This window comes from Canis lupus, chromosome 4 (genome assembly GCF_011100685.1).
Source record: "Canis lupus familiaris isolate Mischka breed German Shepherd chromosome 4, alternate assembly UU_Cfam_GSD_1.0, whole genome shotgun sequence".
NCBI lineage: Eukaryota > Metazoa > Chordata > Mammalia > Carnivora > Canidae > Canis > Canis lupus.
The window spans coordinates 33304338-33331605 of NC_049225.1; the positions used below are offsets into that span (position 1 = coordinate 33304338).

The following is a 27268-nucleotide window of genomic DNA, read 5'->3' on the forward strand; positions in this document are numbered from 1 at the left end:
AAGGCTGCGGACCCCGCGGAGCCCCAATTTCCCAGGCCCCCTGCTCGGGGCCATCTGGGGGAACACACCTGCCCCCCCGACCTGGTGCTCCTCCGGGGCGCGCAGCCGGGGACCCCACCGCGCCTGCGCAGCGCACCTGGGCGAGGGGGGCGAGGAAGGAGGCGGGGCTGGCGGCCGCCCGCCTGGGAGCCCCTCCCGCCCCGCCCCGCGCTCCCGGGTGGCGGCGCCGGCTCCAACAGCGCGGATCCCGCCCTGGCATCCGCTTAGCGCACCCCTCGCCCCGCCTCTGCACGCGCCCCCCCGCGCCCTCCCGCCCCGCCTCTGCACCCCGCGCCCCCCCGCCCCGCCTCTGCACCCCTTGCGCCCCCCGCCTCACCTCTGCACCCCGCGCCCCGCTTCTGCACCCCCCGCCCCGCCTCTGCACCCCCCGCCCCACCTCTGCACCCCGCGCCCCGCCACTGCACCCCCCCGCCCCGCCTCTGCACCCCCCGCCCCCCTGCCCCGCCTCTGCACCCCGCGCCCTGCCTCTGCACCCCCCCGCCCCGCCTCTGCACCCCCCGCCCCGCCTCTGCACTCCGCGCCCCCCCCGCCTTGCCTCTGCACCCCCTGCGCCCCCCGCCCCACCTCTGCACCCCGCGCCCCCCTACCCCGCCTCTGCACCCCCCCGCCCCGCCTCTGCACCCCCCACCCCGCCTCTGCACCCCCCGCCCCGCCTCTACATCCCGCGCCCCCCTGCCCCGCCTCTGCACCCCCCGCCCTGCCTCTGCACCCTGCGCCCCCCGCCCCGCCTCTGCACCCCGCGTCCCCCCGCCCCGCCTCTGCACCCCGCGTCCCCCTGCCCGGCCTCTGCACCCCCTGCCCCACCTCTGCACCCCCCCGCGCCCCTCCTCTGCCCCCCCCCCCGCGCCCTCCCGCCCCGCCTCTGCACCCTGTGCCCCGCCCCTGCTCCGTGCCCCGCCTCTGCACCCCCCGCCCCGCCCCGTCTGCTCTCCAGCTCCCGCTGGGCTGCTGCTGCGGCGAGGGAGGCTGTGCCCGCGGAGCCATGGGGCGCGACCCGCGGGCCGCGGTGGCCGTGGCGCTGCTGCGCCTCTGCCTGGGTGAGTGGCCGCGGGGGCGCGCGGGGTCGGGGCGAGGAGCAGGGGCGGGCGCTGCGCGGGGGGTGCAGAGGCTCGGGGCGCTCCCCCGCCTGGGACTCGGGCCGGGCTGGTTGGGGGGCGGCAGGTACCCGGAGACCCGGAGACCCGGAGACCGGCTCTGGGGCCAGGACCCCTCAGAAGCAGGGCGGGAGGCGGGGCGGCTGATGGGGGGCGCTGCGGGGCGGGGGCGTCCCAGCTCCCAGGGCGACCTCGGGGCGCGGCCCCCTCCGCGGGGTTCCCGTCCCGGTCTGGGTGATGGGCGGAGACTGGCCGGGGTACTTGGAGCCCCGCCTGGGCGGGGAGGGGGCGGGGGGGGGCGGGAGTGAGGGGCAAGCCGGGGACCAGTGTGGGGTCAGCTGGGGGCCAGCCTGGGGCCAGCCTGGGGGGCGAGCTGGGGGCCAGTGTGGGGCCAGCATAGGGCCAGCATGGGAACAGCCCGGGGGGCCAGCATGGGGCCAGCGTGGGGCGAGCCGGGGCCCAGTGTAGGGCCAGCATGGGGCAAGCCGAGGGCCGGCCCTGAGTGTTCTGCGCCCACTCTCCCCGCAGCCCAGGCCAACTTCGCCCCACACTTCTTGGACAGCGGAAACATGGCCCTGTTCAGCCTCCCAGAGGACACCCCTGTGGGTGAGGAGCCCCGGCAGCCACCTGCTCCCCGTTACCCTGAGGGTGGCCCACGTTCCCTGGGACACCAGGACTGAACCCGTGACTCCCCGGAGCCCATGGGCACAGCGAGTGCCAGGCTGTGGGCCCTCCCGGGGAGCCCTGTGTGCCCTCTCAATTCCCTAGTGCGGTTGCAGGAAAGGAGGTCACGGCTGTCCTGCAGACCTAAGCCAGGCCAGTCCTGGTGACCCGGGGTGGGGGGCGGGGGGTGGAGATGGAGCCACCCCAACAGCAGGGGGCGGCTGGCAGCCTGATGTAACCGCTGGGCTCGGCCACGGCACTGCCCCTGACTCACCGTGTGACCTTGAACAAATGTACTTACCTCCCGGAGCCCCCCCTCTTTAGGCTCTAAAGAGGCCTAGGAACACTCACCTTGCTGGGGTCCACAGGCCGGAGGGGGAAAGACGAATTCTCCCTTCTAACCTCTCGCTGGCTGGGTGGGGAGCTCCGAGAGAAGGGCAGCGTGAGAGACCTACCTACTCAGACACTAATCCAGACGTGGGGACACCACGCTGCCCGTGGGTCACCCCCCTGCCCTCCTGGCTCCTCCCTTTCCTCCCATCCCCCACCCCTGGGACCCCAGGTCTTGGCTCCTGGGACAGGGTCAGTACCACACAGACGTCCTGGACTTAGACACCGCCGCCCAAGGCTCCTCCGTAACCTGTGTGACAGATTACAGTCCGTACAGTGGCTGCTTCTAGCTCCTCACTGACAGCGATGAAGAGTCACGATGGGGGGGGGGGTGCTCACTTCAGGGGGGGACCTCTAGCTCTGAATTGAACACCCGCTTTATAACCAAACGGCTGAATCCTTGGCCCTGAACAGATGCCACTCTGGGGAAAAGCTGGGTCCCAGATTCTAGTCCCCCTTCCGTGTCTCCTTCCAGGTTCTCACGTATATACTCTAAATGGGACAGACCCTGAGGGAGACCCCGTCTCCTATCACATCAGCTTTGACCCCAGCACTAGAAGTGTCTTTTCTGTTGACCCCAATTTCGGAAACATCACCTTGGTTGAAGAGCTGGACAGGGAGGTATGGACGGGGGTGACAAGTGCTGCCTGCCACGTGTGCAGACAAACCTCCGTGGGTTGTGGGTTTCCCTGGAGGTCGTCCCGGGAGAGACCCCGTGAGCCAAAGGAAAGGGACAGCAGATCAGGGCTGGAAAGAGTGTTTTTTTGTTTTTTTAATGTAAGCTCCACTCCCAACATGGGGCTTGAACTCACGACCCTGGGATCAACAGGTGCTCTACGGGCTGAGCCAGCCGGGGAAAGCGTGGCTTGGAGAGTGGGCCTGAGTTTGGTAAAACTCCACGCCTCCACGCCTCTGCCCCTTTCTGCACCTGCAGGCGCCGGGCATGGGCTACATTTCTCTTCGGGGGCCGCGCACCGGGTCGGTGGGCCTCGCTGGCCCCCTAACTGGGCCTCTGCGGGGGGTTCCGGCCAGCCCCGGGCCGGTGCTGGACTCCACCAGCTGCAGACCCAGGTGGAGAAGGAGAGGCTGGTGTCAGAGATCGCTGTAGGGACACTGGGGCGGAGGTGTGATGGTGCACCCTCCCCAGCACCCTGGGGACCTCCCTCGCCGTGGCCCCACCATGGACGGAGGAGAGCCTGATATACCGCAGACCTGCTGTGGAATCACAGAGGGGTGGGAGGGGAACCCCCTCCCCTGGGAGCCCAGCACACGGGCTTAGCATCTGTCCCCCTTCTCCAGGGAGCGCTCTCTCAGGGCACCTCGGTGGCTCTCTTGGGAGAGCTCCTGATGTGCCGAGACCCGAAGCAAGGCCCCAGGCACGGCCAGAGGCAGCCTTCCGCCCCCCGCCTTGCACCCAGCTCCCTCGCAAGGCCTGGGTCTGCTCCGGGGGGCTCCGTGGGGGCGGGGAAGGGAGAGCCCGGATCCATCAGGCCCCCACACCCACCCAGTCCTTCTGCCTTACAGAGGGAGGACGAGATCGAGGCTGTCATCAGCATTTCAGACGGCCTGAATCTGGTAAGTGCACCCCGAGCCGGCCCGGCCACCCTCCCTCCTCCAACCTCTAGGGGCTCGAGGGCAGCTCAGACCCGAGGCCCAGCAGGATGTGCTCCCCCGTGCACCCCGTGCACCTCGCTTTCCCATCTGCCTGCACCGACCTGCCCTGGCCGGGTCGCCCGAGGTGACCCCGCAGGCACCCAGAACTGGCTTCTCCGTCCCCTCCTCCCCCACGGCCAGCACTTCCGCCCAGCCCTCATCGGTGCTTGCCGGGGCGATTGTAGGGGCCCCCAGCTTCCAGGCTACCCGACCCCACTCCGTCTCAGCCAGAACCATCACCCGGAAACGTTAGACCAGCCACAGCCCGGCCCTGAAGGCGCCCACAGCCGCCCCCGCCGCCCCAGGATGCGCGCGGCCCAAGCCACCTCCCGCACCCCGGGCCGCCCCATCCCGCACCATCTGTCTCACCCACTTCGTCTCCCACGTTCACGCTCCCAACCATCTCGCCCTGAATCTACTTATGTTCCCTGAACCCACCACGCATGTCACTCCTCTTTGCCTTCCCGTGTGCTGCTCCTCCTTCCGGACGGGCTTTTCCGCCTCTGCCCCTCTCCCCGACGCACTGCTGCAGAAGCTCCTGCCGTCCCACCACGGCTGGGCTCCTTGCCTCTTCTCGGGGCCTCTGGGGACAGCTTCCTAGACCCATGGTGTGCGTTTACCTGTCGCCCAGCGCCCACCCGTGCCTGCCGCCGCCCTTCCCGCCCCGCAGGAGGTCACCACCTCCCTTCTCTGTGTCGGTTCTGCCTGCCAGCCCGGTCTGCAAAACGCACGCCATCAGCTTGTGCCTTCTGTCTCTGGGATGGAGCACAGTGCTTGGCACCGCGTGGTCGCTTCCTAATATCTGCTGCATGAATGAAGGCAGGCAGGAAGGCAGGAAGGCAGGGAGGGAAGAGGGGAGGGAGGAAGGGGATGAAGAAGGGGAGACATCGGGCAGAGACATCCCCCCAGGGCATCCCCCCCCCCCCCCGTCCTTTTATTGCCCAGAAAGTCGCACTGCCCCAACTCCTGTCCCTTTTGCCCCTTCGCAGGTGGCAGAGAAAGTCACGATCCTGGTGACCGATGCCAACGATGAGGCCCCCAGTTTCATCCGGGAGCCCTACATGGTCCAGGTGCCTGAGGTAAGCAGGAGGCCCCAGGCACTCCCACCCGGACCCGGGGTGACGAGCACCCCCTCGTCGCTCGCTGCCCTCCGGAGAGCCCCCACTTCGTGTCCTCCCCCCACCTCTGTTGCCGACCCCTCCCACGTTCGTTTTGATCCACGGGAACGTCCGTGTACTGTTTTCTGTTACGCTCATGACGTGTGTTTCCTGGGGAAACGTGAAATATGTAGAAAGGCAGGAGAAAAAGTTAAAAAATCAGCCCCGATCCCTCTGCCTGGAGACACCCTTGTCAGGTTCAGGTGATTCACGGGATCGCTTTGCTTGTGGTTGTTTCCGTTGCGGGGACGATGCCGGACCCCCGCTTCCTCTGTGCTGGTTTTCGCCTACGTACAATGTCAGCGTTCCCTCCGTGATCGTGAAGTCCAGGCTTAACTATGTTTTGAATCGCTTCCACTTGGTGCACGGTCCACCACTCACTGAACTCATCGTTTGCATTTGGGTATTTAAGATGCTTTAAGTTTTTGCTGTCGTAAGAAGCATCAAATCCTGAACCTAACACATAAACGTAAAACGGCCCTATAGCTAATTAGGGTGATTTCCCTAAGAGACAGGCCACGATTTGATATGGGCAGGTTGAAAGCATGGGTGCCCGGGGGAGGCGCCCACGTGGAGTTTGCTTGCCCTCTCCCCTAGGCTCTGGGGGGGGGGCTTTGTCTCCCATCCCTCAGCAACACTGGGGATTCTCGTTTTTTTTTTTTTTTTTTTGGTAAAGATTGTATTTATTTATTCATGAGAGACACAGGGAGAGAGGCAGAGACACAGGCAGAGGGAGAAGCAGGCTCCCCGCGGGGACTCGATCCCAGGACCCCGGGGTCACGCCCTGAGCCGAAGGCGGACTCTGCTCCACAGCTGAGCCACCCAGGTGTCCCGACTCTCGAGTTTTGTAATGTTTGCTAATCCAGTAGGAAGAAGATAACTTCATTTTGGCCTAAATGGTAGGCACGTGACCCCTGGCAGTGCTGAATGTGTCTATTAACCATTTCCCCCATTTCATATTTTCCATATTTAAACCCTTTGTCTTTTGGGAGTCTTGGTTTTGGAGGCCGTCTGTTCGTCCCTCTGGGTCCCCTGCCTTCTTCCCCGCCCCCACCCCGACTTTGGCACGTCTCCTCCACGGCTGCCGGGCCCCCAGTGGGCGGCTCTCAGGTTCATCATCACCTGTTACCTCTTCACCTCTTCTTAGCCCTTCATGCCCCGACTGCACCTGTCTCTGGCTCCCTCACCCCCTGCCCCCTGAGCGTTCTCTCTCTGCCCCGGGACTGAGCCCTCAATGGCTGTGACCCCTCAGGACATACCTCCTGGGAGCAGTCTCATAAAGGTCCACGCGGTGGACAAGGACACAGGTTCTGGAGGGAGTGTCACCTACTTCTTGCAGGTAAGGAGGGGCACACTGGGCACACGGGGCACTGCAGGGGCCTGGGCTAGAGGGGACACCTGGATGGCCCCCACCTCCATCGCCAAGGCCCTGAGTCGGGGTCTCTACTATTGCCAAAGATTGTCAGAGGGGTCCCATCAGATCCACAGGGCTGGGCTGGCGGGGACGTGACAGGGCCCTGGGTGGGAGCTGTCTGCCCTGGCCGGCCCACCCTGGCTTCCTCGGAGATCCCCTGCCACCCTGTCCCCAGATCCCCGGGACCCTCAGCTCTCTACGCCCAACCACTCCCCCGGGAGAGGGCTGGGCTCATTTGTACCCACTCAGGGTTGGAGGAAAGTCTGGCTGGGCCTAGGATTGTGGAGAGGAGGAAGGGCAAAGGGCGACCCATCAGGAGGAGCAGCGCCGTGACACCCCTGCCCACCCCTGTCCATCCCCCTGCAACCCCATCAAAGGCAGAGCCCCCTTCCTCCTCCTCCTCCTCCTCCCTGGGCTCTGCAGGAACCAGCCACTGCTCCTTTGTTCTCAGTCTGTCCCTTGCTCTCACGACTGTCAAGGCAGCCAGGACCTGGTGGGGGGGGGGGTTCTGGAGAATTCCCCGGGCGCCCCATGTTCCGGGGAGACCCTGCCCCCTCCTCGTGGGCCTGGCTCTCCCAGCTCGTTCCTCACGTGCACAGTGGGAAAGACACCGGCACCTGCCCACGGGCGGCGGGGATTAGCTGCCTGTAAAGCTCGGCTAACGGCCGTGACGCACAGTAACCCCATCCCGGCTGGGGGATCATCCCCTGCCCCCCCCACCCCCACTGCAGTGGCTTCCCTGCAGATGCAGAAGGCCTCCCCATCTCTGGCTTCTGAGTCCCCGCTGCTGTGGGTCAGGGCACCTGCCGGGTACCTGCGGGGACTCCAGGCCCGGCCGGCGGGAAGCACGCTGAGGGATGGGAGGGGCCCAGGGCCAGCGCAGCCGGGGCTCCCCGACGGAGGGTGGCACAGGGACCCCCCCTGGGCCGGCCTGGGCCTGAGTCCGAGGACCAGCGCACCCCCCGCTCTTGCAGAGTGCACAGGCCACTGTGTTTGCCGTGGACCGTCACAGCGGCGTGCTGCGCCTCCGGGCCGGGGCCACCCTGGACTACGAGAAGGCACGGGCCCACGTTGTCACCGTGGTCGCCAAGGTAACGGGGAGGCGTGGGGAAGCAGCCCTCGGATTGGAGCAGGCTCAGGTCCTAGGAGAGGCTGGGGGCACTTCGTGCGATGGGCACGGGGGTGCAGCTGCCACAACCCCTGGAGAGGCATGGACGCGGTCCCCAGGCTGCAGTCTGTGGGCCGAAGATGGCCCCTTGGCTCCTGGAGGGGGTGTCCACCCCGTGAGCACGACCCCCCCCCCCACGGCCTGGCCTCCGGGCACCTCCCTCCGTCTGCGGGGCCTTGCTCACCTCACCTCTCCCCGTCTGGGCCTCCGTTTCCTCATCTGCCCACCCGTGAGGCTCAGCTGAGCAACTCGGGTCTCTAAGGTGCGTGACGTGGGACCTGCAGTTCAGCAGGCGCTCAGCCCCCTGCGGGCGGGAAGCCCAGCTCTCCGTCTCGGCCCAGCACTTCCCTTTCCAGGAAAGGAGAGGCCCTTGCTGCTCACATGTTGGCTACAGGCCGTCGCGCTGCGGTCCAGACCACCCACCTGCGGGCCTGGGCTCAGGTGCGGGCCCGCTCAGGCCTCAGCGGGTCCCCGGGGCGTCTGAAGCTGGGTTCCCGGCAGGGGGGGCAACTGGGCTCTGACCCTCTCCTCCCCTGCCGTTTGTCGGCCGCGATTTCCCTGGAGACAGAATTCACGTCTCTTTTCCCCAAAGCAACACCCGTGGGTGCCTCGTGCATACCAGGTGCTGCCTAAGACTTCCGGGCATCAGCTTCTTTAAACAAGCCCCGTGAGGGGGAGATGGTCCCCAGGTGATGCAGGAGCCAAGAGAAATCAGAGAGGGCAGCTGGTCTCGGGCCAGGCAGCGGCGGGGGCGCCCCGGGGCGCCCCTGTCTTCATCACCTGCTTCTTCCGCAGGATGGCGGAGGGAGGCTGCGAGGGGCTGACGTGGTGCTGTCAGCCACCACCACAGTCACAGTCAACGTGGAGGACGTGCAGGACATGGCCCCCATCTTTGTGGGCACACCCTACTATGGCTACGTGTATGAGGACACCCTTCCGGTGGGTGGCTGGCCCCTCGGCCCCGGTCCCCCGTCTCCGCTGCCTCGGGAGCCCTGGGCCCCAGCTCTGGGCCCCTCCGCGCAGGGCTGGCCGTGGATGGGCCAGTGGGGGTGCAGGGGGGAGGCTGCACCTGCTGGCGCCGCCGCCGTGGTGGCCACGTCTTGGCTCAGGCGGCCTGACGCCTCCAGCCCCTGAGAAGGGCCGGGAGGAGAGGCTGTGGGGGCCCATCGCCGGGGTTTGGGTGCGGGAGGGGCCGAGGCTCCGCCCGGCGGAGGGGGGCTCGCTGGAGGCCACAGCAGGCCCAGCCTTCCCGCGAGGCTCCAGGGCTCTGGGCAACGGCGCTGCATCCTCAGGCCTTCCTTCCCCGGTCGGACGGTTCTAGACCAGATGAGACTGGGCCGCGATGCCCCGGGCCTCTCACGCGCTGGGCCCCGGCTGGGGTGCCGCTGGTCCAGGAGCCACGGCCGAGTGGTGGAGACGAGCGCAGAGTGAGGGACGCGGGCCGGTGCCCCTGCGGCTCCTGGAACTCAGGGTGGACGGGGCGGCTGAGGCACGGCCGTCAGGATGCAGCCACGAGGGCGCCTGGGCCAGGGAGAGGGGCCCGGAGGGCGGCAGGCTGAGGCCCAGGCCAGCATCGTTGTTCCTGGGCTTTGCCTTGGAGCCCCCGTGCCCGGCCCCTCTCGCCCGGGCCCCAACCCTCCCTCCACGTGGCCCTGAAGGCAGAAGGTGGGTGAGGCAGGAGGGCGAGGCTGCAGGGCCAGACGGTGGAGGCCGGAGCTGAGTGCGGCGTGTGGGAAGGCGAGCTGTGGGGACGAGGCCCGCTGGGAGGCCCGACTGTCCCCGGGTGGCCAAGCGCCGACCCACGCGGGGGAGAGACGGGGAGCAGTGGTGCCCCAGTCCCCGTAGACAGGTGGGGGCCACGCCGAGGCCTGGCCCTTTGCTTGGGTGGCGGTGGCACCCCCTGCATGGGGGCAGGTGTCTGGGGAGGGGCGAGCCCCGGCATCACTACCGGCCTCAGGCGCCACTTCTGTTCACCCAAGGGCTCGGAGGTACTGACGGTGGTTGCCATGGACGGAGATCGAGGCAAACCCAACCAAATTCTCTACAGCCTCTTGAACGGTGAGTCTGGAGCCATCTGGGGATGGGCCCGTTGCTGGGCTCCAGCTCCCAGCTCCTGGGCGATCGGAGTGACCTGCCCAGACCTCCCCGGGTCCCAGATTCCTCATTCGTACAAGTACAAGGTGTATGGGGGCGGGGGGCCTGCTGGGTCCCTCCAGGAGGTGACGAGCCTTCCTGGGCCTGTGCTCCACCCCTGCTGGCCCCCACGTCCAGCGACATGGAGAGAAGCAAGTGTGGGGGGCGGGGACTGAGAGCAACGTGGGTGGCACCGACTCCTGTCCCTCCTCCCTGGCCACACTTTAATTAGCAAAAGGGGGAGCAACATTTCTTACACTTTCTAAAGCTGTTTTTTTTTTTCTCATTCTTTTGGGGAGGGAGGGGGCAGAGGGAGGAGGAGGGAGAGAACCCCAAGCGGGCTCCACGCCCAGCACGGAGCCTGACCTGGGGCTCGATCCCGACCCTGAGGTGGTGACCTGGGCCGAACCCAGGAGTAGGAAACCGAGTTGAGTGAGCGCCTCAGGCACCGCTCCCATTCTTTAAAATCCCTGACCTAGAGCATATAGTGGAATTAAATGAATTAGATGCCACGATGAAACTGCACTCCCTACATTAGCGCTGCCTGTGGATGAGAGCGGCTCCGAGACGCCAGCGGGCCATCCCGCGTTCCCGTGGGGTTGGAACCCAAGTGTCCTGGTGCCAAGACTGTTCTTTGTACCACCGAGCAGCGACTGAGCAGGTCCAGGTGGCCCCGGGCGGGTTCCATGGCCCCCAGGGCCCGTCGGTCTGCGCAGTGCCGAGCCCCTGAGTGGGATCATCACTCCGGGCACCTGCTCGGGGACCTGCTCTCGTGGCCGTGCTCTCGCTCAGACCCCCGGGCCCACCCTCGCCCCCTGCCAGCGGCCCACGCGGGTGGAGCAGGCAGCTTTCCCCACCCCAGCACCCGCGTCCCCCCTGTTCTCCTCTCCCGCCTCTGCTCCTCCCCCTGCAGCCCCGGCCCCTTTCTCTCCTCTCTGCCCTTCCCTGTCTCCTTACTTCTGGGTCTGTGCCTCCCTTCCTTTCTTCATCACTCACACACACACACACACACACCCGTGCACACCCACATGCACACAGGTGGCCCATAAGGGCCGAAAAGTTCTATGAAAGCTGAGAGCTAGACTCAGAAGGGCGTTTACGCCCCAGGTCTACACTCGCTGTGTCAGCTTCAGAAAATTACTGAGCCCCTCTGAAATTCAGTTTCCTCACAGGCCAGATCCGGATGATAGAATTACATTCTAGAATAGGGGGGATGCCTGGGGGGCTCAGCGGTGGAGCGTCTGCCTTCGGCTCAGGCGGTGACCCTGGGGTCCTGGGATCGAGTCCCACATTGGGCTCCCCGCAGGGAGCCTGCTTCTCCCTCTGCCTGTCTTTGACTCTCTGTGTCTCTCATGAATAAACAAATAAAAATCTTTAAAATAAATAAATAAATAAATAAATAAATAAATTAAATAAATAAATCGTTCTAGAAGGGGGAGGGCACTTGATGGGATGAGCTATACTATATGTTGGTAAGTTGAATTTGAATTTTAAAAATGTAAAAATAAAGAAATAATAAATAAATAAATAAAAATAAAATTAGCAAATTCCTTCAAAAAATAAATAGGCTACCGGAGCACCTGGTGTGGCCCCCCCTGGGCCTCCCTTGGCCACGTGTGGAGCTGCAGGGCACATCTTTTCCCCATTAACAGGGAGTGATGGAGCCTTCGAGATAAACGAGACCTCTGGAGTCCTCTCCGTCATGCAGAGCCCTGCACAGCTCAGGAGAGACGTGTACGAGCTGCACGTACAGGTACCCTCCCCCTAGCCTGGCTGTTCCTCCCACCCTCCAGCCCTGGGAGATTCCAATGGTGATGAGACCCAGCCCACCCCCAGCACCCACTCGGCACCAGGGAGGGAGCTAGGTGTTGCCCCACGGAGCACCCACATCACACAGCCTGTGTGAATGCTGCAGACACCGCACAGCCCCTGGCAAGGGGAGATGTGAATTCACAAGGAGGCAGGACTGACTTGCAAGGCCTCGAGCATGGGTAGGACCAGCCGGTGGAGATGGGAAGGGCATCCCTGCAGCGGAGGGTGAGGGTGACTGGGGCGCTGTGGGCCAGGAAAGCCCCCTGAGCCAAGGCTGGCGGTGAGGGCACATGAGGTACTAGGGACGCAGCAAGGACGCAGTCGTGGGGCCAGAGCACAGTCCATGGGCAGCACGAGGACAGAGAGGTGGTTGGACGCAGGCTGGGCCCAGGAGGGTAAAGGCCCTGAATGTGACACACGGTTGTTTTCCTGGAACAGGCCCGGTTTTGTGGGCATGCGGTCTGTGTAATCACGCAGGGATCACCATTAGAAGGGTCCCCTGCTGGGCATCATGCTCTGCTCTTGCTGTCTTGAAATTCTGGATAATTTTTTAACCGTATTTTCAAACACTTTTTTAACGAAGGTGTTTGCTAAAAAATATTTTCATTTTTCACTGGGTCTGCAAATTATCAGGAGCTGGTCCTGCCTGAGATCAGTAAAGAGCCACTGAAGGCTTTTGAGCATGATTAGAGTCTTGTTTAAAAGCTCATCCTGTCTGCGTTAGGGGGGGGGGGGGGGGGGGGGGGGGGGCGGGGGGGGGGGGGGCCGGGGGCGGGCGGTTCCCAGGTCTCCAGACCTCGGCCAGCAGGATTTCCAGGTCCCGGTCCTTGCAACAGGAGCTTAGTGTGTCTGGGATAAACCCAGGACGCTGCATGTCCTGAGACCCCAAGTGATTCTGGCACAAGCCCCAGCCTAAGGTTTGAGAACCCTGGTCCCCACCTGAGTTTAGGGGGACCTGGGTGAGAAGCAGGGGGGCAGAGCCATTAGTCAAGGTGATACATGAAGGCCCTTGGGGATGAGGGAGGGGGAATCGCAGAAATAGTCAAATTGTAAAATATGAAAGAGGCAGACTCCACAGAATGTGGCTGTGAGGGGTGAGGGGAAGAGGAGGGAGGGGGCCTGGGGTGAGGGAAAGGGGAGGGAGGGGGCCTGGGGTGAGGGAAAGGGGTGGGAGGGAAGGGGATCAGGGATGAGGGAAGGGGAGGGAGGGGAGTGAGGCGGGGGGAGGGAGGGGGCCGGGGGTGATGCTATGGGGAGCGCAGGACGGGAGGCAGGTCCCAGAGGACCGGCATGCAGAGTGTCGCTGTCACCCTGACTTTGAAACAGGCACCCGGGGGTACGGGCTGGCACCTGGGAGACAGTATCGCCTGCAGGGCCTGCGGAAGGTGGGCTTGGGGGGCGGGGCTTCCCGGGGAGTGGCTGTGGGGACCGAGGGGCACTGGCTGAGAGCACAGCCGTGGGAGCTTGGGAGGCCAAGTGAGGAGGGCTGTGGCCCCAAAGGAAGCAAGCCCAGGAGAGGTCAGAGGTCGAGCGGAGCTGGAAGGTAGAGGAGGTGTCAGTGTGACATACCTCACAGTGTGACAGTCAGAGAGACGGGCCGAGAACCAAGGAGGAATTAGGCCGCGGAGGTGGAGGCTTCTGGAAGGGGGTCCAGGGCAGCGGCTCAGGCGGTGGAGGTGCCAGGGCATGGAGTTTCAGGGCAGGAGGGCCGAGCTTGCTCCCAGGGCAGGCGGGGGGTGGTGCAGTCCTGGGGAGTGCCCGCCACAGCAGGTGGTCCACACGGGGCCTGTGCTGGCCCGGCTGTGGCACCCGTGTTGGTGTCTGCTGCTGCGTCTCCACGCACCCCCCCCTGCAGCCCCCCTGGCCAGACGGACACCAGGACAGAACGTGGCAGTGTGGGGATTTGAACCCGTACCTGCCTGGCTGCAAAGAGGGGCCGGTGTGGGGAGGTGGGGGGAGTGCTCAGTGAGGAACCAGACACCTCTGAGCTCCTCCTGCCCCAGCCCGGCCTCTCAGCAGCTGCGTGACCCCAGGACTTCTCTACCCCCTGTGCCTCGTCTGTGAAGTAGGCTCAGTACTAATCCCTATAAGGTCACCTAGGGCTGCGGCAACGCTCCCGAAAACCTAGTGTCCTGAAGCAACACACGCTTATACCTCGCAGTCGCCGTGGGCCAGGACTCCAGGCTCAGCTTCGCCGGGTCCTCAGATTCAGGGTCTCTCGTGTAGCTGCCACCACGCTGTCAGCCAGGACTAGGTTCTCATCTGAAGGCCGGACTGGGGACGGACTGGCTTCCAAGCTCACATGATTACTGGCAGGATTTAGTTCCCAGTGTGCTGTTGGCCAGGGGTCACCATTAGTTCCTTGGGACCCAAGCCTCTCGTCTCATCAGAGCTGGCAAGGGAGAGAGTCTGCTAGAAAACACGAGTTACGGTCTGCGTGGTCTCAGGACTAAGTGTGTCTCGTCCCCTTTGCCATGTGCGGTCAGAAGGAAATCTGTAGGGCAGCCACACCTACAGAGGGGGAATTATGCGTGGGGACGAGTAACCGAGGCCGAGGTCCGTGGGGCCACCTTGGGGTCTCCGGGCTCACAGCAGTAGCCACCTGTCCCCACCCCAGGTGACCGAGGTCAGCTCTGCAGGTGTCCCAGCTGCCCAGGCCATGGTCCCGGTCACCGTCAGGATCGTGGACCTCAACAACCATCCACCTACGTTCTACGGGGAGAGTGGACCCCAGAACAGATTTGAGCTGTCCATGTACGAGCACCCGCCGCAGGGAGAGATCCTGCGGGGCCTGAAGATCACCGTCAACGACTCAGACCAGGTGCGGGGGCCTGCGCTCCACCCCGTCTTCCCAGGGCCCCGAGCTGAGCTCATCAGCCTTGGCCACTTGCATCCCAGGAGCTGGGGGAGGGGGGCTGAGTGGAGGCCAGCTGCTTAGCTGGGGACCCTCGCAATCAAGTACAAAGTGTAGCCGAGCCAAAGCGCCTGTGTGTCCGGCCGTGTCTGTCCCTCCTCGGCCCGGTGCGGGGCCCGGCTATATGAGTGTTGCCCCGCTCAGTCTCCACCGCCAGCCAAGTGGCTTCCTCCCACCCACCTCCCTGGCTTAAGGGCACAGGAATCTCCTCGCTTAGCCTGACTGTCTAAGGAGATTCTATGCCCATTCACCTCCCCATTTCCTCTCCCCCAGGGAGCCAATGCCAAGTTCAACCTGCGGCTGGTGGGGCCTGGAGGCATCTTCCGCGTGGTCCCACTGACAGTCCTGAACGAAGCCCAGGTCACCATCATTGTGGAGAACTCAGCCGCCATTGACTTTGAAAAGTCCAAAGTCTTGACCTTTAAGGCAGGTGACGCTTTGCACTGCCCTGAACGGGGGTGTTGGGGGGGTGTTGGGGGGTCCTCGGAGCTCCTGCTTCAGTCCTGCGGGGTCCCTGCTGATTCTGCCTCTCCTCTGCCCTCCTGGCCCTCCTTCCCCCTCTCAGGTCCTCAGCCCCTCCTGCTGACGGGGCAGCCGGGTGGAGGGGGGCAGGGGGAGGGCACAGGGGCCTGCTCCCGTTGCCCACACAGCCTCGCGGAGCCCCCATCCCAAACCGTGACTGTCCCTAGGAGTGCAAAGGGGCTCCATGCACCTGGTTAGCAGATTGAGGCAGAAAAGCGATTTGATTATCAAGATAAACGTATTTGTCCTATGCCTTTGACATCTGTGACATCTGTGACTGATCCTGATAAAAATTTTAGCAGAAGATAAAAAAAATTCCTTTGAATCTGTGATTAAAATTATACACATGTATATGATGCATGTTATATATAAACATACATAATTATTAATATAAAGGAAAAACAAATTCTTCACTGACACCCCTTAAACTATTATAATTATTTATAATTATACATACATTACCACCACTACAGCGTACATCATGCTTAAAAGTGGAATTCTGAAAGCTTCCTATGAGGTCAGGAACAAATCCTGGACACCTGCTATCACCGCTATTATTTAGCACTGTTCCTGGAGTAATGTTATTCCTGGATAAAGAAAGGAAATAAGAGGCATGAACGTCAGAAAGGAAGAGACAAAAAAAATATATCCTTATTTGTAAGTGGTTGTTATTGTTTGCTTACACAAATCTAAGAAATGTTGGAAAAACAAACACAGCAAAGTTGCTAACCTGACCGATGGCAGACTTAATACGCCAAATTCGAGAGTGTTCCTGCGTATGAAAAATTCCAAAGAGAATAATGAATAAGAGATTCTTTTTTTATAATAACAACCAAAGATAAAATTCCTAGGAATTAGGATAGTAACTATGCAGCATCTAAATAACAACAACAACAACAACAACAACAACAAAACCCATGAGAATTTAACAAAGAGACGTAAAGGAAGCAAGAAACATAAAGGCGCACCTTGCTTAAGAAAATGCAAATTCTCATCAAGTGAATAAAGGATCCAATATCATTTCAACCGAGTCTTGGGCAGCCAAGACTTTGGGGAGGTTGCGGGGGGCGGTTTGACGTAATCACACTGATTTTTCTCTGAAGAAAGAAACCTCTAAGTACAGCCAGGAAAACAGAAGGAAAGAATAGGAGTCGGGAAGCTCCCTAACAAATATTAAATTATATCATGTAACAAAATAATTCTTGAAATAGAGACCAGAAAGGAAGATGCAAGTCAACGAGACCAAGGAAGTTGGCCCCCTGGGAACTGCAAGAAAGCCGGCCTTTCAAGACCGTGGGCCTTCGGGGTGCCCGGGCAGGGGGTGGTGGGCCTGGCAGGCTGGCGGCCGAGCAGGAGGGGCAGGGCAGGTGGGTGTGGGGCGGGGAGCCCCGGGCCACTGCCCGGACAAGCCCTTAGGTTCCTTCCTCCCCCAGCTCCTGGCCATTGAGGTGAGCACTCCAGAGAAGTTCAGCTCCACTGCAGATGTTGTGATCCAGCTCCTGGACACCAACGACAACGTCCCCAAGTTCACCTCCCACTACTACATTGCCAGGATCCCCGAGAATGCGCCAGGGGGCTCCAACGTGGTGGCTGTCACGGTGGGTTGGGGGCTACCCCAGGGGGTAGGGGCCGAGGGTGGGGGCTCCCAACGAAGGGGCCTCCTGAAATCACCTGGCTCCCGGTTTGAATCGCAAAGCCCAGACTCATTAACTGTGTCCTGGGACAAGCTCCCGGGCCTCCCTGAGGCTCAGGTTCTTCTTTGGTACGACGGGTATGACTGTAAGGGGGACACGGGCATAAACCCCGAGCTCGGGGCATGGGCCCCATCTCCCTTTCCTTCCTCGTTTGTTTTATTTTATTTTATTTTATTTTATTTTATTTTATTTTTTTATTTTTATTTATTTTATTTTATTTATTTTATTTTATTTTATTTTATTTTATTTTATTTATTTTATTTTACTTATTTTATTTTATTTTATTTTTTTAAGACTTAATTTATTTATTCATGAAAGACACAAAGAAAGAGAGAAAGAGGCAGAGACGAAGGCAGAGGGAGAAGCAGGCTCCATACACCAACATGCAGGGAGTCTGATGTGGGACTCGATCCCGGGACCCCGGGGTCACACCCTGGGCCTAAGGCAGATGCTAAACCGCGGGGCTATCCGCGTTGCCCTGCCTCATTTATAAAGGAGGGGTGCGTGCCTTCCAGATCCACACCTGTTGCCTCCTCCAACAGTTGAGCCCTGGGCAGAGAACTAGGGCTCCCGGGCAGGCCTCCAGCTTGGCTGTCCCTAGTTGGTTTAACCCCGGGTCCCCTTGCGTCGCTGCCGAGAAGCAGCCCTCCAAGGGCAGGGGCCACCCGGAGCATTGTGTCTTCCAGGCTGTGGATCCAGACACGGGTCCGTGGGGCGAAGTCAAATACTCCATCTACGGGCCCGGGGCAGACCCGTAAGTAGATCCAGGATCCTGGGCAGGACCTTGGGCAAGGGATTTGAGAGGCAGGGGGCAGAGAGGACGGGTGCCCCACACAGGAGGACCCTGGAGAGGGTTGGACCTCAGGATGAGCCTGAGCCCAGGGTCAGGGTGGGGGGAGCAGGAGAGACCTGAGGCTGAGCTCCTGGGCTCTGAGAGCGATGGAGGGGCGGGCCCCGGGAGGACGGGGCAGGGCCTGAGGCTACAAGGGGTTAAGTTCAGGGTTAATAGGTGGGTGCGTAGGTCGGGGATAGGACCGGGGTGGGGGGGCCCTTTGGAGAAGCTGCACAATGCATGGGAGGTGGCTCAGTCCGACAGGGCTGCCCGCGTGCGCACATGCGTGTGTGCTCGTACAAGCAGAGCCCGAGTGCCCTGTGCCTTGCAGCTTCCTGATCCACCCGTCCACCGGGCTCATCTACACCCAGCCCTGGGCCAGCCTGGATGCCGAGGCCACCGCCAGGTACAACTTCTACGTGAAGGCGGAGGACACGGAGGGCAAATACAGCCTGGCCGAGGTCTTCGTCACCCTGCTGGACGTCAACGACCACTCCCCTCAGTTTGGAAAGAGCGTCCAGGAGAGGACGATGGTGCTGGGGACCCCGGTGAAAATCGAGGTGAGCTCCGAGGGCAGCCAGGCTTCCCTGAGAGCCTTGTTGGAGCTGCTGCAAGAGGCGCCGCAGGATAATAACTTATTTTAAAACACCACGTACTGGCTTCCCGGGACGAGCAGGGGTTTTAAGGCATGTCCCCATCCCCACCTCAACCCAGAAATTACCTCTACAAAGGAGGTATTGCTGCCCCTTCACACAAGAAACAGTCGAAGCCGGGGTAGTTGCCGTGTTTGGCTTCCCGCTGTCGCAGCAGTGCCCCGCCGCCCGGTCTCCCCAGTGTGGAAAGCCAGCAGACGAGGCTTTCAGTCCCAGCTGCCCTCCTTCCAGGCTCCTATCCCTAGACAGGTCGCTCATCACCCAAGCTTCTGGGTTTTCTCTTAACAACGCCTACTGCCTAGCCTCGTTCTGAGGGTAGAAGGGGACGACAGGCATAGGCGCCTGGCACCGGCCCGGCTTGCTCAGTGCTTCTCCCAAGTCCAGTGCATTCCAAGTAGGGGTAGGACCGCTTCCCATCAACCCAGCAAGCCACCCACATGTGACCCACCGGTGTGGCCAAGGTGCACAAGCGTCATCCTCGAAGCCCCACTCTGTCCGACCCTCCCCACGCACAGGCCACGGACCAGGACGCAGAGGAGCCCAACAACCTGGTGGACTATTCCATCACCCACGCAGAGCCATCCAACGTGTTCGACATTGATGCACACACCGGAGAGATCCGGCTCAAGAACTCCATCCGCTCCCTCGATGCTCTGCACAACATGACGCCCGGCGGGGACTTCACGTGGTCCCTAGAGGTGCAGGCCAAGGACCGTGGCTCCCCCTCCTTCAGCACCACGGCCTTGCTCAAGATTGACGTCACCGACACGGAGGTGGGCACCAAGGCAGGGCTGAGCGGGAGCTGGGAGGGCCAGCTGGGCCTTGCTGCGGTGTGGTCAGAGGAAGGAAGACCGTCCCCAGCCTTCCTCCGGGGGACACTCGGTGCCAGCACCGGCCGCCGGCGCCGTCGGACGTGTGGGCTTTGGGATCAAGTGGCAGGTGATCCAAATTTCAACACTTTTTATTTGGGCTTTGCCCAGCCCCCACTTCCTTTCCCGTAACCATAACCGGGGACAGTGATGGTGCCTCCGAACGGGCATTAAAAGGCAGACGTAAAGCCACTGTGGGCCGTTCTCAGCTCCGGGCTGCTGGGAATCTCACTAAGGGACTTGCTGGTACGCTCGCCAGGTGGGGCCCGGTCGCTGGTCGCTGGAGGGAAGCGGCCCCTCCTCCCAAGGGGCCCGTCCAGCTGAATCTGAGGCTGCTCGCATGCTCGACACGCTCTCTTGGTGCATTTCTCTGGAGCGCTGCATGGTCCGTGCGTTCCTTCCGGGTTGGAGCCCAGGTGCTCCTCCGATCCTCAAGGGGTGCCCGACCCCAGCAAGTCCAAGAGCCGCCGGGCTCCGGGGGGCCAGAGCAGCAGAAGGCGAGGGTGTGGCTCTGTCTTCCAGACGCTGTCGCGGAGCCCAGTGGCCGCCTTCCTGATGCAGACCAAGGACAACCCCCTGAAGGCTGTGGCCGTCCTGGCCGGCCTCATGGCCATCATCGTGGCCCTGACCGTCCTCATCTCCACCGCCACCTTCTGGCGCAATAAGAAGTCCAGCAGGGTCCTGCCTGTGCGGCGCGTGCTCCGCCAGCGGCCCAGCCCCGCGCCCCGGGCCGTCCGCGTCGAGTGGCTCCGGTTCCGGAGGACCAAGGCCGCCGCCAAGTTCGCGCTCAAGGAGGATCCGTCCAACGAGAACGAGAACGGCAACAACAACGGCCCGGGGAGCCCCCCGCCGCCCGCAGCCCCCGCGCCGCCCCCCGCGCCCGCAGCGGCTCCCAGGGCTCCCAGGGCGGGCCCGGCGCGCTGGGCTGTGCCTACGGTCTCGGGCTCCCTCAGCCCTCGGCAGCCCCCGCGCTCGCCGCAGCCCGAGGCGGGAGGCCCCACGCAGTCGGCTCTGGTCTCGGAGCTAAGGCAAAAGTTCGAGAAGAAGGGCGTGGGGAATAAGGCTCACTTCTAGCAGGTGTCCCGGTGGCCCCCGCGTCCCCGCCCTGGCCGTCCTCCTGCCTGCACCCCGCTCCCCGCCATCTGCCCCCTAGGGTCCTCTCCCTCCGTGCAGTGACATAAGCCCCTCGTCCGCGGCTCTGGACACGGACACACCGTAGACGAGGGAGTCCTCTGTTCATGGGGGGCGCCGGCAGATCCTTCCTCCTCACCCAGATCGTCGGCGCGCTCCCCATCCGCAGAGGCTGGGGGTCCTCCAGCCCCGCGGGTCCTCCTGGGGCCCCAGCGCCCTCAGGTGAGGACCAGGGCCCCAACCTCGTGTGGTGGGGCCAGCCGGGACCTGCTCCCGAAGCCCCCCGCCAGGGGCAGGAGCAGAAGGAAGCTGGGTTCTGGCCAAGCCTATGGGTAGGGCCCCCCGCGGGCTGTGGGGCAGCAGGTGCATTGCGCAGGGCAGGGACGCACTGACAACTCACGTGGCCTGCGGGGCTGTTCCCCGAAGAGGCAACTGCAAGGAGGACGGTGGTGTCTGGGCAGAGACGGGGCCCCTGCCTCACCCGCGTGGGACCAGGGGCACCGGGATGACACGGCCCCAGCCAGGGCGGTCCCAGGTGGGCCCAGAGGTGTCCGGGCTGCAGCGTGGCCGTAGCCGCCGAGCCACCCGGGAGAGCATCAAGCCCCGCCCGAGGTGCCACCCGGGGTCCCTGAGGGGACAGTGCGGGTTCTGGAGACACCGATTTGTAGCCTGCTCACATGGTATGACCCGGGGAAAGCCGCCTAAACCCCCGGTCGCTCACTCCTCGTTTGGAAAGTGAAGCGAGTCCGTCCCCACCGCCACTCACAGGCTCAAGGTGAAGCCTGGGACAAACACGTGGGAACAAGGGCTTCGGGCAAGTGCAAAAGCAGCACCAACACGCAGTATTTTCCTGCGGCCCGACTCTCCAGGCAGGGTGGCGGGGGGGGGGGGGGGCAACTCTTCCAGAGAGTATTGGAAGCCTTCCGAGCCATTCTGACCAGCATCCCCCGGAGGGCCTGGACCACGTCCGAGTGCAGCCCCCGGCCCCTGGCAGCCAGATCTGAATGATGTCATTGCCCTTGACCGAGGCTGTCCCGTCGTCCTCCCCACCCCCCCAGCGAGCGCCCCAGGGGGCCAAGGCCGCAGTGCCTCCAGCCCAAGCCTCTGTCCAGAGGACAAACGAGTTTCCGAGGGAGGAGCGATGGCCGGAGGCCACAGCAGGTTGGTGGCGGAGACCTGGTCTCGGGGCTCTGGGCTTCTCAGCGCTTCCCTCTGGCCGAGCACCCCTGGCCAGCCGGTGACCACCTGCCTGGAGAGTGGACCCACAGGCCTCTATGTTCAGTGCAAAGAAGTCCTGCCCAACTTCAAGGAAACCTGCTTTATAAGGAACCCAGACGTGTCAGGGAGAGGGAGGTGGGAGGCTTGTTTGCACCTGCCGCCCCTACTAACGAGCGCTCGAGTCTCCTCCGTGATCTTATTTAAGCAGATTCTATGCACACGTGGTTCCCTCCGTTTCTGAGTGTGCGTTTGAAGAGGTTGCTTGGCGGGGTCGCCGTGTAAGCCCCGTGGTGGGGCTTCTGCATCCCGGCCCCGGAGTGTATTCAGAGGTGGAATCCAACAGGCCGGGGCCCAGCGTGACCCCAGGGGCGTTTTGCAGCCTGTGTTTCAGGAGACGGCTGCCCTGGGCAGTGTGTGCCGTCCGCGGGGAGCGCAGCATCCTTACGCTGTGCGTGCCGTCGACCCCTTTTGTAAGTGGTCAATAAAGCCTGTTAAACAAGGGCGATGGGGCCCCTGCTCCCTGCTGACGTGGGCATTCGCGGGCTTGCGGGGGCCAGTCTCCCTGACAGCAGGCCCAGCCTGCCTCCTTCGGGGAGTTGGGGTTCCCCCAACCCCCAGATCTGACTCCGTGGGCGGCTGCGAAATTTAGTCCAGATGGCCACGTGTGTGCCTCTAACGGTAGCACGTTGGCAGGGCTTGGCTATGCGATCGTGCCCCACCACAGGCCCGGACTAGGCTTTTCTCCTGAGCAGGACAGGCCCCAGCGGGGTCGCTTGGGAGGGAATGAACGAGCCCTGGAGCTAGAACTAGTTCCCCCCCAACCCAGCCCAGGACGGCGGGGATGGGGAGACCTGGCACAGACACGGAAGCCTGGGGATGGTGTGGTCCCTGGGACACTGGTCACAAGAGCCTCTGGGCTAGAAGCCCAGGCCAGCATCCGGGCCCTGGGGGGGTCGCGGGCTCCTGGACAGATCCAGACAGAGGCAATCATGGAACCTGGGCATGTGGGGTGACCGCCTGTGCTGGGAAGTGTGGGGAAGTACCTGGTTGCCAGCAAGAGACATACCGAGAAAGAACAGGAAGGTCTGGCCTAACCTAAGGTTCCAGCAAATGTGGAAGTGACCGTCCCCCGGGGGAGTGAGGCGGGGCCACGTTCTACGGCATCAGGCAGTGGTGGGGGCCCGGGACTGGCTGCCCGGCCACACGGGACAGGCCCGGCCCTTAGCTGGCACCATTTTAAGCCTCTCACTAAGGAGTTGGGAGGCAGGGGTTTCAGCTTAGGCGGGATCCCTCTCACTTCTGGGCCCTAAACAGTGGATCAAGAGATGCAGAGATGCGTCTCTAGGGCGATCAAGAGATGTGTCTCTAGGGCAGCCCCGGTGGCTCAGCAGTGTAGCGCCGCCTTCAGTCCAGGGAGTGATCCTGGAGACCCAGGAACGAGTCCCACATCGGGCTCCCTGCATGGAGCCTGCTTCTCCCTCTGCCTGTGTCTCTGCCTCTCTCTCTCTCTCTGTCTCTCATGAATGAATAAATAAAATTAAAAAAAAAAGAAAAAAAAAGAGATGCGTCTGTAGGAAATCTGCAGGATGGTGTGTGTTTCCTCCCACGGTTGAGGTCAGACTTTCTAACTATATGAAATGAGGTGGTACTTGACAGTCTGACAGCCCTGGGTCTGAATCCTGGCTCTGCTGCCTACATGTGACCTTGGGCAAGAGACTAAGCCTCCCTGGGCCTCACTTCCCACATCAACACATGGTGCAAAAACTCATTGCTTTGAAGGTGACGAGAGCTAATCTATGCAAAGCACCTCGCACCAGCTCTGTACCTGCGGATTCAAGTTCAGGAGGCAGTTGCTATTCTTAGACGTACGAGAGGACGTTTGAGGGGGTCCGCGTGCTGCAGCGCCCACCCTGTCTGGAGGCGAGGACTCCTGCTCAGGCTTAACCTCCAGGATGTCTCTGCCTACTGATGGGCCCGGGAGCCTCTCTCTACCAGGAGAGGAGGGGAGACTGGGAGGGAAACAGAACAGGCCACAGCTCTGGGGCCTGTGCAGCCTGGAGCCTGTGTTTGAGCATCTGCATTCCAAAGGAGTTGGGAACTAAGGAGAGTATCCCCAAGAGAACCAGTGGGACTCTGTACCCAACAGCTGTCCCTCAGAGTCCAGTTGGCGAAATGTGACAAGAGCTGGGGCACAGCCGGGGCCCCCTGCCCTGCTGGGGTACATTCTGCAGTGCTGCTGCTTGAGGACTGGGGGCTTTGAGAGAAGCCGGGGTCAGCCCGCCTGGCATGGATGCTGGCAGGTGCTGGTGCTCCTCTGACGGTCCTCAAGGGCCCCGGCCGTGGCAGGATGGACGGGGAGGATGGGGAGTGTGCCATTGAGGACCACGGCTGCCAGAGTCCATGCAGACACGGGGCGGGGAGGGGGGTCCCTTAGGAGAGTCACAGAAGCAGCGCAGGTGGGGTGGGGGCCAGGGTTTGGTGGAGTTTGGCCCAGGCTCCAGAGTGAAGTGGCGATGGCTAAACCACCGTATAGTGGTCAATAAAGTAAGCGACTTTATTTTGTAGCCGCAGGCTGGTGATGTTGGGACATCCGTGTGACATGATGAAATCGTGCAAATGCACGTTTTTAGCTGAATGAGGTTCAGTCATTTGTTTATTCATCAATAGCACACCCAGCCGTTCTTTTAACGACACACATTCCGAGTGTACTGTCTGTGCCGGGCCCTCTTCCGGGTGTTAGGTCCCCAGGCTCCAACAAGCCAGAAGGAAGGAAGGAAAAAGAAAAAGCACAAAATCCCTCCCTCGGGTTGACAAGAGCAGACCTGTGGGGCGGCGAGGCCTTCGTTCCAGAAGCTAGTACAGATGCTCCTGCTTACAGATGTGTACAGATGTGTAGTACACATCTGTAGTACAGATGTGTCCTGGACCAAAGGCGCTCACCTTACAGTTACTTGGCCTGAGCTCTATTTAAATAGAGAAGATGGCCAAGGGCATGACAGGTGAATCCAAAATGAGAGCATCTTTTTTTTTTTTTAAGATTTATTAATGTATTTAATTTACTCAAGAGAGAGGATGGTGGGGAAGGGCAGAGCAGAGGGCGAGGGACAGAAGCAGACTCCTGAGTGCAGAGCCTAATGCAGGGCTGGCTTTCGGGACCCCGGGATCGGGACCTGAGGCGAAGCCAGGCGCCCTGGAAACTACAGCATCTTTTAAACATTAATTAAACAGAATGTGGGATGCCTGGGTGGCTCAGCGGTTAAGCGCCTGCCTTCAGCCCAGGGCATGATCCTGGAGACCCGGGATCGAATCCCACGTCGGGCTCTGTGCATGGAGCCTGCTTCTCCCTCTGCCTGTGTCTCTGCCTCTCTCTCTCTCTCTCTCTCTCTCATGAATAAATAAATAAAATCTTTAAAAAAATTAAACAGAATGTGAAGGGCATTAGCTTAGGCACTGTGCTTTCACACGCAGCCCGACATGTATCCACACATACGTAATCCTGGTGAGGTCTGCGGTTCCAGACGGCGCCGTCTGTAGGCGAGTCTGACCCACAGATCGACACAGGTCCTCTCGAGGGCGATGACGTTGGCTGGGGTGGCATCACTGAGAGCCTGTGAGGTGCCAGGCATTGCTCTGAGAGCTTTCCATGTGAAAAGTCATTAATCATCAGGAAAACCCCAGAGGTGGGTAGTATCATCCCCACGTTACAAGTGAGGAGATTAAGGCATGGGGAAAAAAAAAGAGAGTCATTTGCCCAAAGTCACAAAGTGACTTCTTACTGGGTAAGAAAAAGCAAAGGCAAAATTTAAGCCCAGGAAACTGGGTTCCTGGGCTCCGGAGTTCCAGGCTGTGCTCTTAGCCCTGCTGTCACACTGCCTAATCGATCTGAATAATGCACATCTTTACCCCCAGGGTTTTTTTAAAGGGTAATCTAAGGGTCTTAAAATAATCAGATTCCCAGAAATCCTCTCTGGACTTCTTTTTTTTTAATAATAAATTTATTTTTTATTGGTGTTCAATTTGCCAACATATAGAATAACACCCAGTGCTCATCCCGTCAAGTGCCCCCCTCAGTGCCCGTCACCCATTCACCCCCACCCCCCTCCTCCCCTTCCACCACCCCTAGTTCTGTCTCCCTTTCTGATATTTCCTACCCATTTCTTCTCCCTTCCCTTCTATTCCCTTTCACTATTATTTATATTCCCCAAATGAATGAGACCATATAATGTTTGTCCTTCTCCGATTGACTCTCTGGACTTCTCTCTCCCTGGATCGTGTTCATAGAAGCCGCCAGGCACCGCTGCTCACTGACGAGCTCCCTCTGTGGCCCTCTGGCCCCTCCTGTCCTTTCGGCTCCAGGCCTGCCCGAAGCTGTCTCTGCCAGAAGTGGAGACCAGAACATCCTCTCCTGCCTTCATGGCACCCCCAGTCCGCCTCGGAATCGCTGTGCCCTGGGCAGCCCCCATCCCGTGGAGGAAACCACACAGAGGCCAGGAGCAGTACAAGCTCCTGCTTTGCTCGGACCACTTTTTTTTTTTTTTTTTCCAAAATGCACCATGGGAAATTCCTCACGAGCAAAATCCCTGCTGCATCACGTGCACGTGTCGTTGGTATACATATGACCAGATACATATATATATACGATTTTTTAAAATGCATGTTCTTAGGTGTGATGATGTCTTTGTGGCTTTGTTTTCTGAAGCCTTGGAGGGCATGATGCATGACATGGGCCTGGCAGGGTAGGCAGGAATTGGTGAAGAAGGTGGCAAGAAGGGAGAAAATGTCCCAGGAGGCCGACTTATAATCAACAATCTTCGGGGGATTTTCCTGGGGCTGCTGGAGAAGCTGCAAAGACAGATGTGGGTTTAAATCCCCAGAGAAGGGACCCCTGGGTGGCTCAGTGGTTGAACGTCTGCCTTCGGCTCAGGGCGTGATCCCAGGATCTGGGATCGAGTCCCACATTGGGCTCCCTGCATGGAGCCTGCTTCTCCCTCTGCCTGTGTCTCTGCCTCTCTCTCTCTCTCTCTCTCTCTGTGTGTCTCTCATGAATAAATAAATAAAGTCTTTTTAAAAAAAAATCCCTGGGGGAAGCTCACCAGTGGCAGGGCTGCCCCGAGGGACAATGCGCTGTCTCCGGGGTTCATGCGGAAGCCTCCACTCCATGTGCACCCAGATAGGAGGAGACACTCACCTCTTAAGGGTTTAATAGGAGAACCTGAAACACTTAATAGGGAAGGGAGTGGAGCCTATATCCCCATTCATGGAACAAACACTTGTGCTCAGCTCCGAGATGCAAGGGACACACGGCTGGAACAATAAGCCTGAAGCTGAGAATCTCACGAGACCAGGTAGGAATCAGGATTCTTTCTGTAGCCCCCCTCTGCAGGTGACAATGATATGATGACAGGGTCGTACGATTTCATAGAGGTCCTATTCCTTCTGGTGGATGGCCCTCGCAGCTCTACTTTCTAACAACCCCTGGAGCGTGAGCCCTGGGCTGCAGCCACCCTCCTGTTCCTCACTGCTGGTGGCATCAGCTCTCAGGGGTACAAGGGATGCTCATGGGGACACAGACACCCACGGATCGAGGGTCACATCACCCACCAGGCTCTCACTGCCCCATAGGGCAGCTCTTTGGAGCGTCAAACATATGTGATCTCTTTGGGAGTTTCCAATAAGAGGAAGAGTAATACTTCCTGAAGGACACCCTGGAATACTGCGGAGAAGACAGTTAGAGGAAACAATGGAATTAGAGCCTCTCCGAACGGTGCTTGCGCCCCCGGGGAGATGGGTGGTGTTGGCCAAGTCACCATGATGTGCTGGGCTTCAGCTTCTTCACCTGTAGAAAGGCCTAGAACTCTTCCTTTCTCCAATTGGACAGCCCATGGGAAATG

General features: G+C 61.0%; 1 protein-coding gene across 1 annotated transcript; it reads left to right on the plus strand.

Moving 5' to 3' along the window:
• The first annotated feature begins 999 nt into the window (after window positions 1-999).
• CDHR1 (cadherin related family member 1) lies at window positions 1000-21882 on the plus strand. The gene is made up of 17 exons (XM_038533736.1): window positions 1000-1097; window positions 1683-1760; window positions 2683-2828; window positions 3732-3782; window positions 4850-4939; window positions 6270-6356; window positions 7406-7522; window positions 8395-8538; window positions 9579-9657; window positions 11385-11485; window positions 14162-14365; window positions 14732-14884; window positions 16414-16578; window positions 17361-17428; window positions 17838-18066; window positions 18675-18932; window positions 19551-21882. The coding sequence occupies exons 1-17, from the start codon at window positions 1043-1045 to the stop codon at window positions 20100-20102; spliced, it is 2577 nt and encodes an 858-aa protein (XP_038389664.1). The 5' UTR covers window positions 1000-1042; the 3' UTR covers window positions 20103-21882.
• Window positions 21883-27268: the final 5386 nt, after the last annotated feature.

Excerpts from the sequence above, each read along its gene's own strand:
- CDHR1 (XM_038533736.1), top strand. The coding sequence starts at position 1,043 with ATGGGGCGCGACCCGCGGGCCGCGGTGGCCGTGGCGCTGCTGCGCCTC. Across the intron at positions 9,658-11,384 it reads TCTCTACAGCCTCTTGAACG|GGAGTGATGGAGCCTTCGAG; the intron begins GTGAGTCTGGAG and ends CCCCATTAACAG. Across the intron at positions 18,933-19,550 it reads TTGACGTCACCGACACGGAG|ACGCTGTCGCGGAGCCCAGT; the intron begins GTGGGCACCAAG and ends TCTGTCTTCCAG.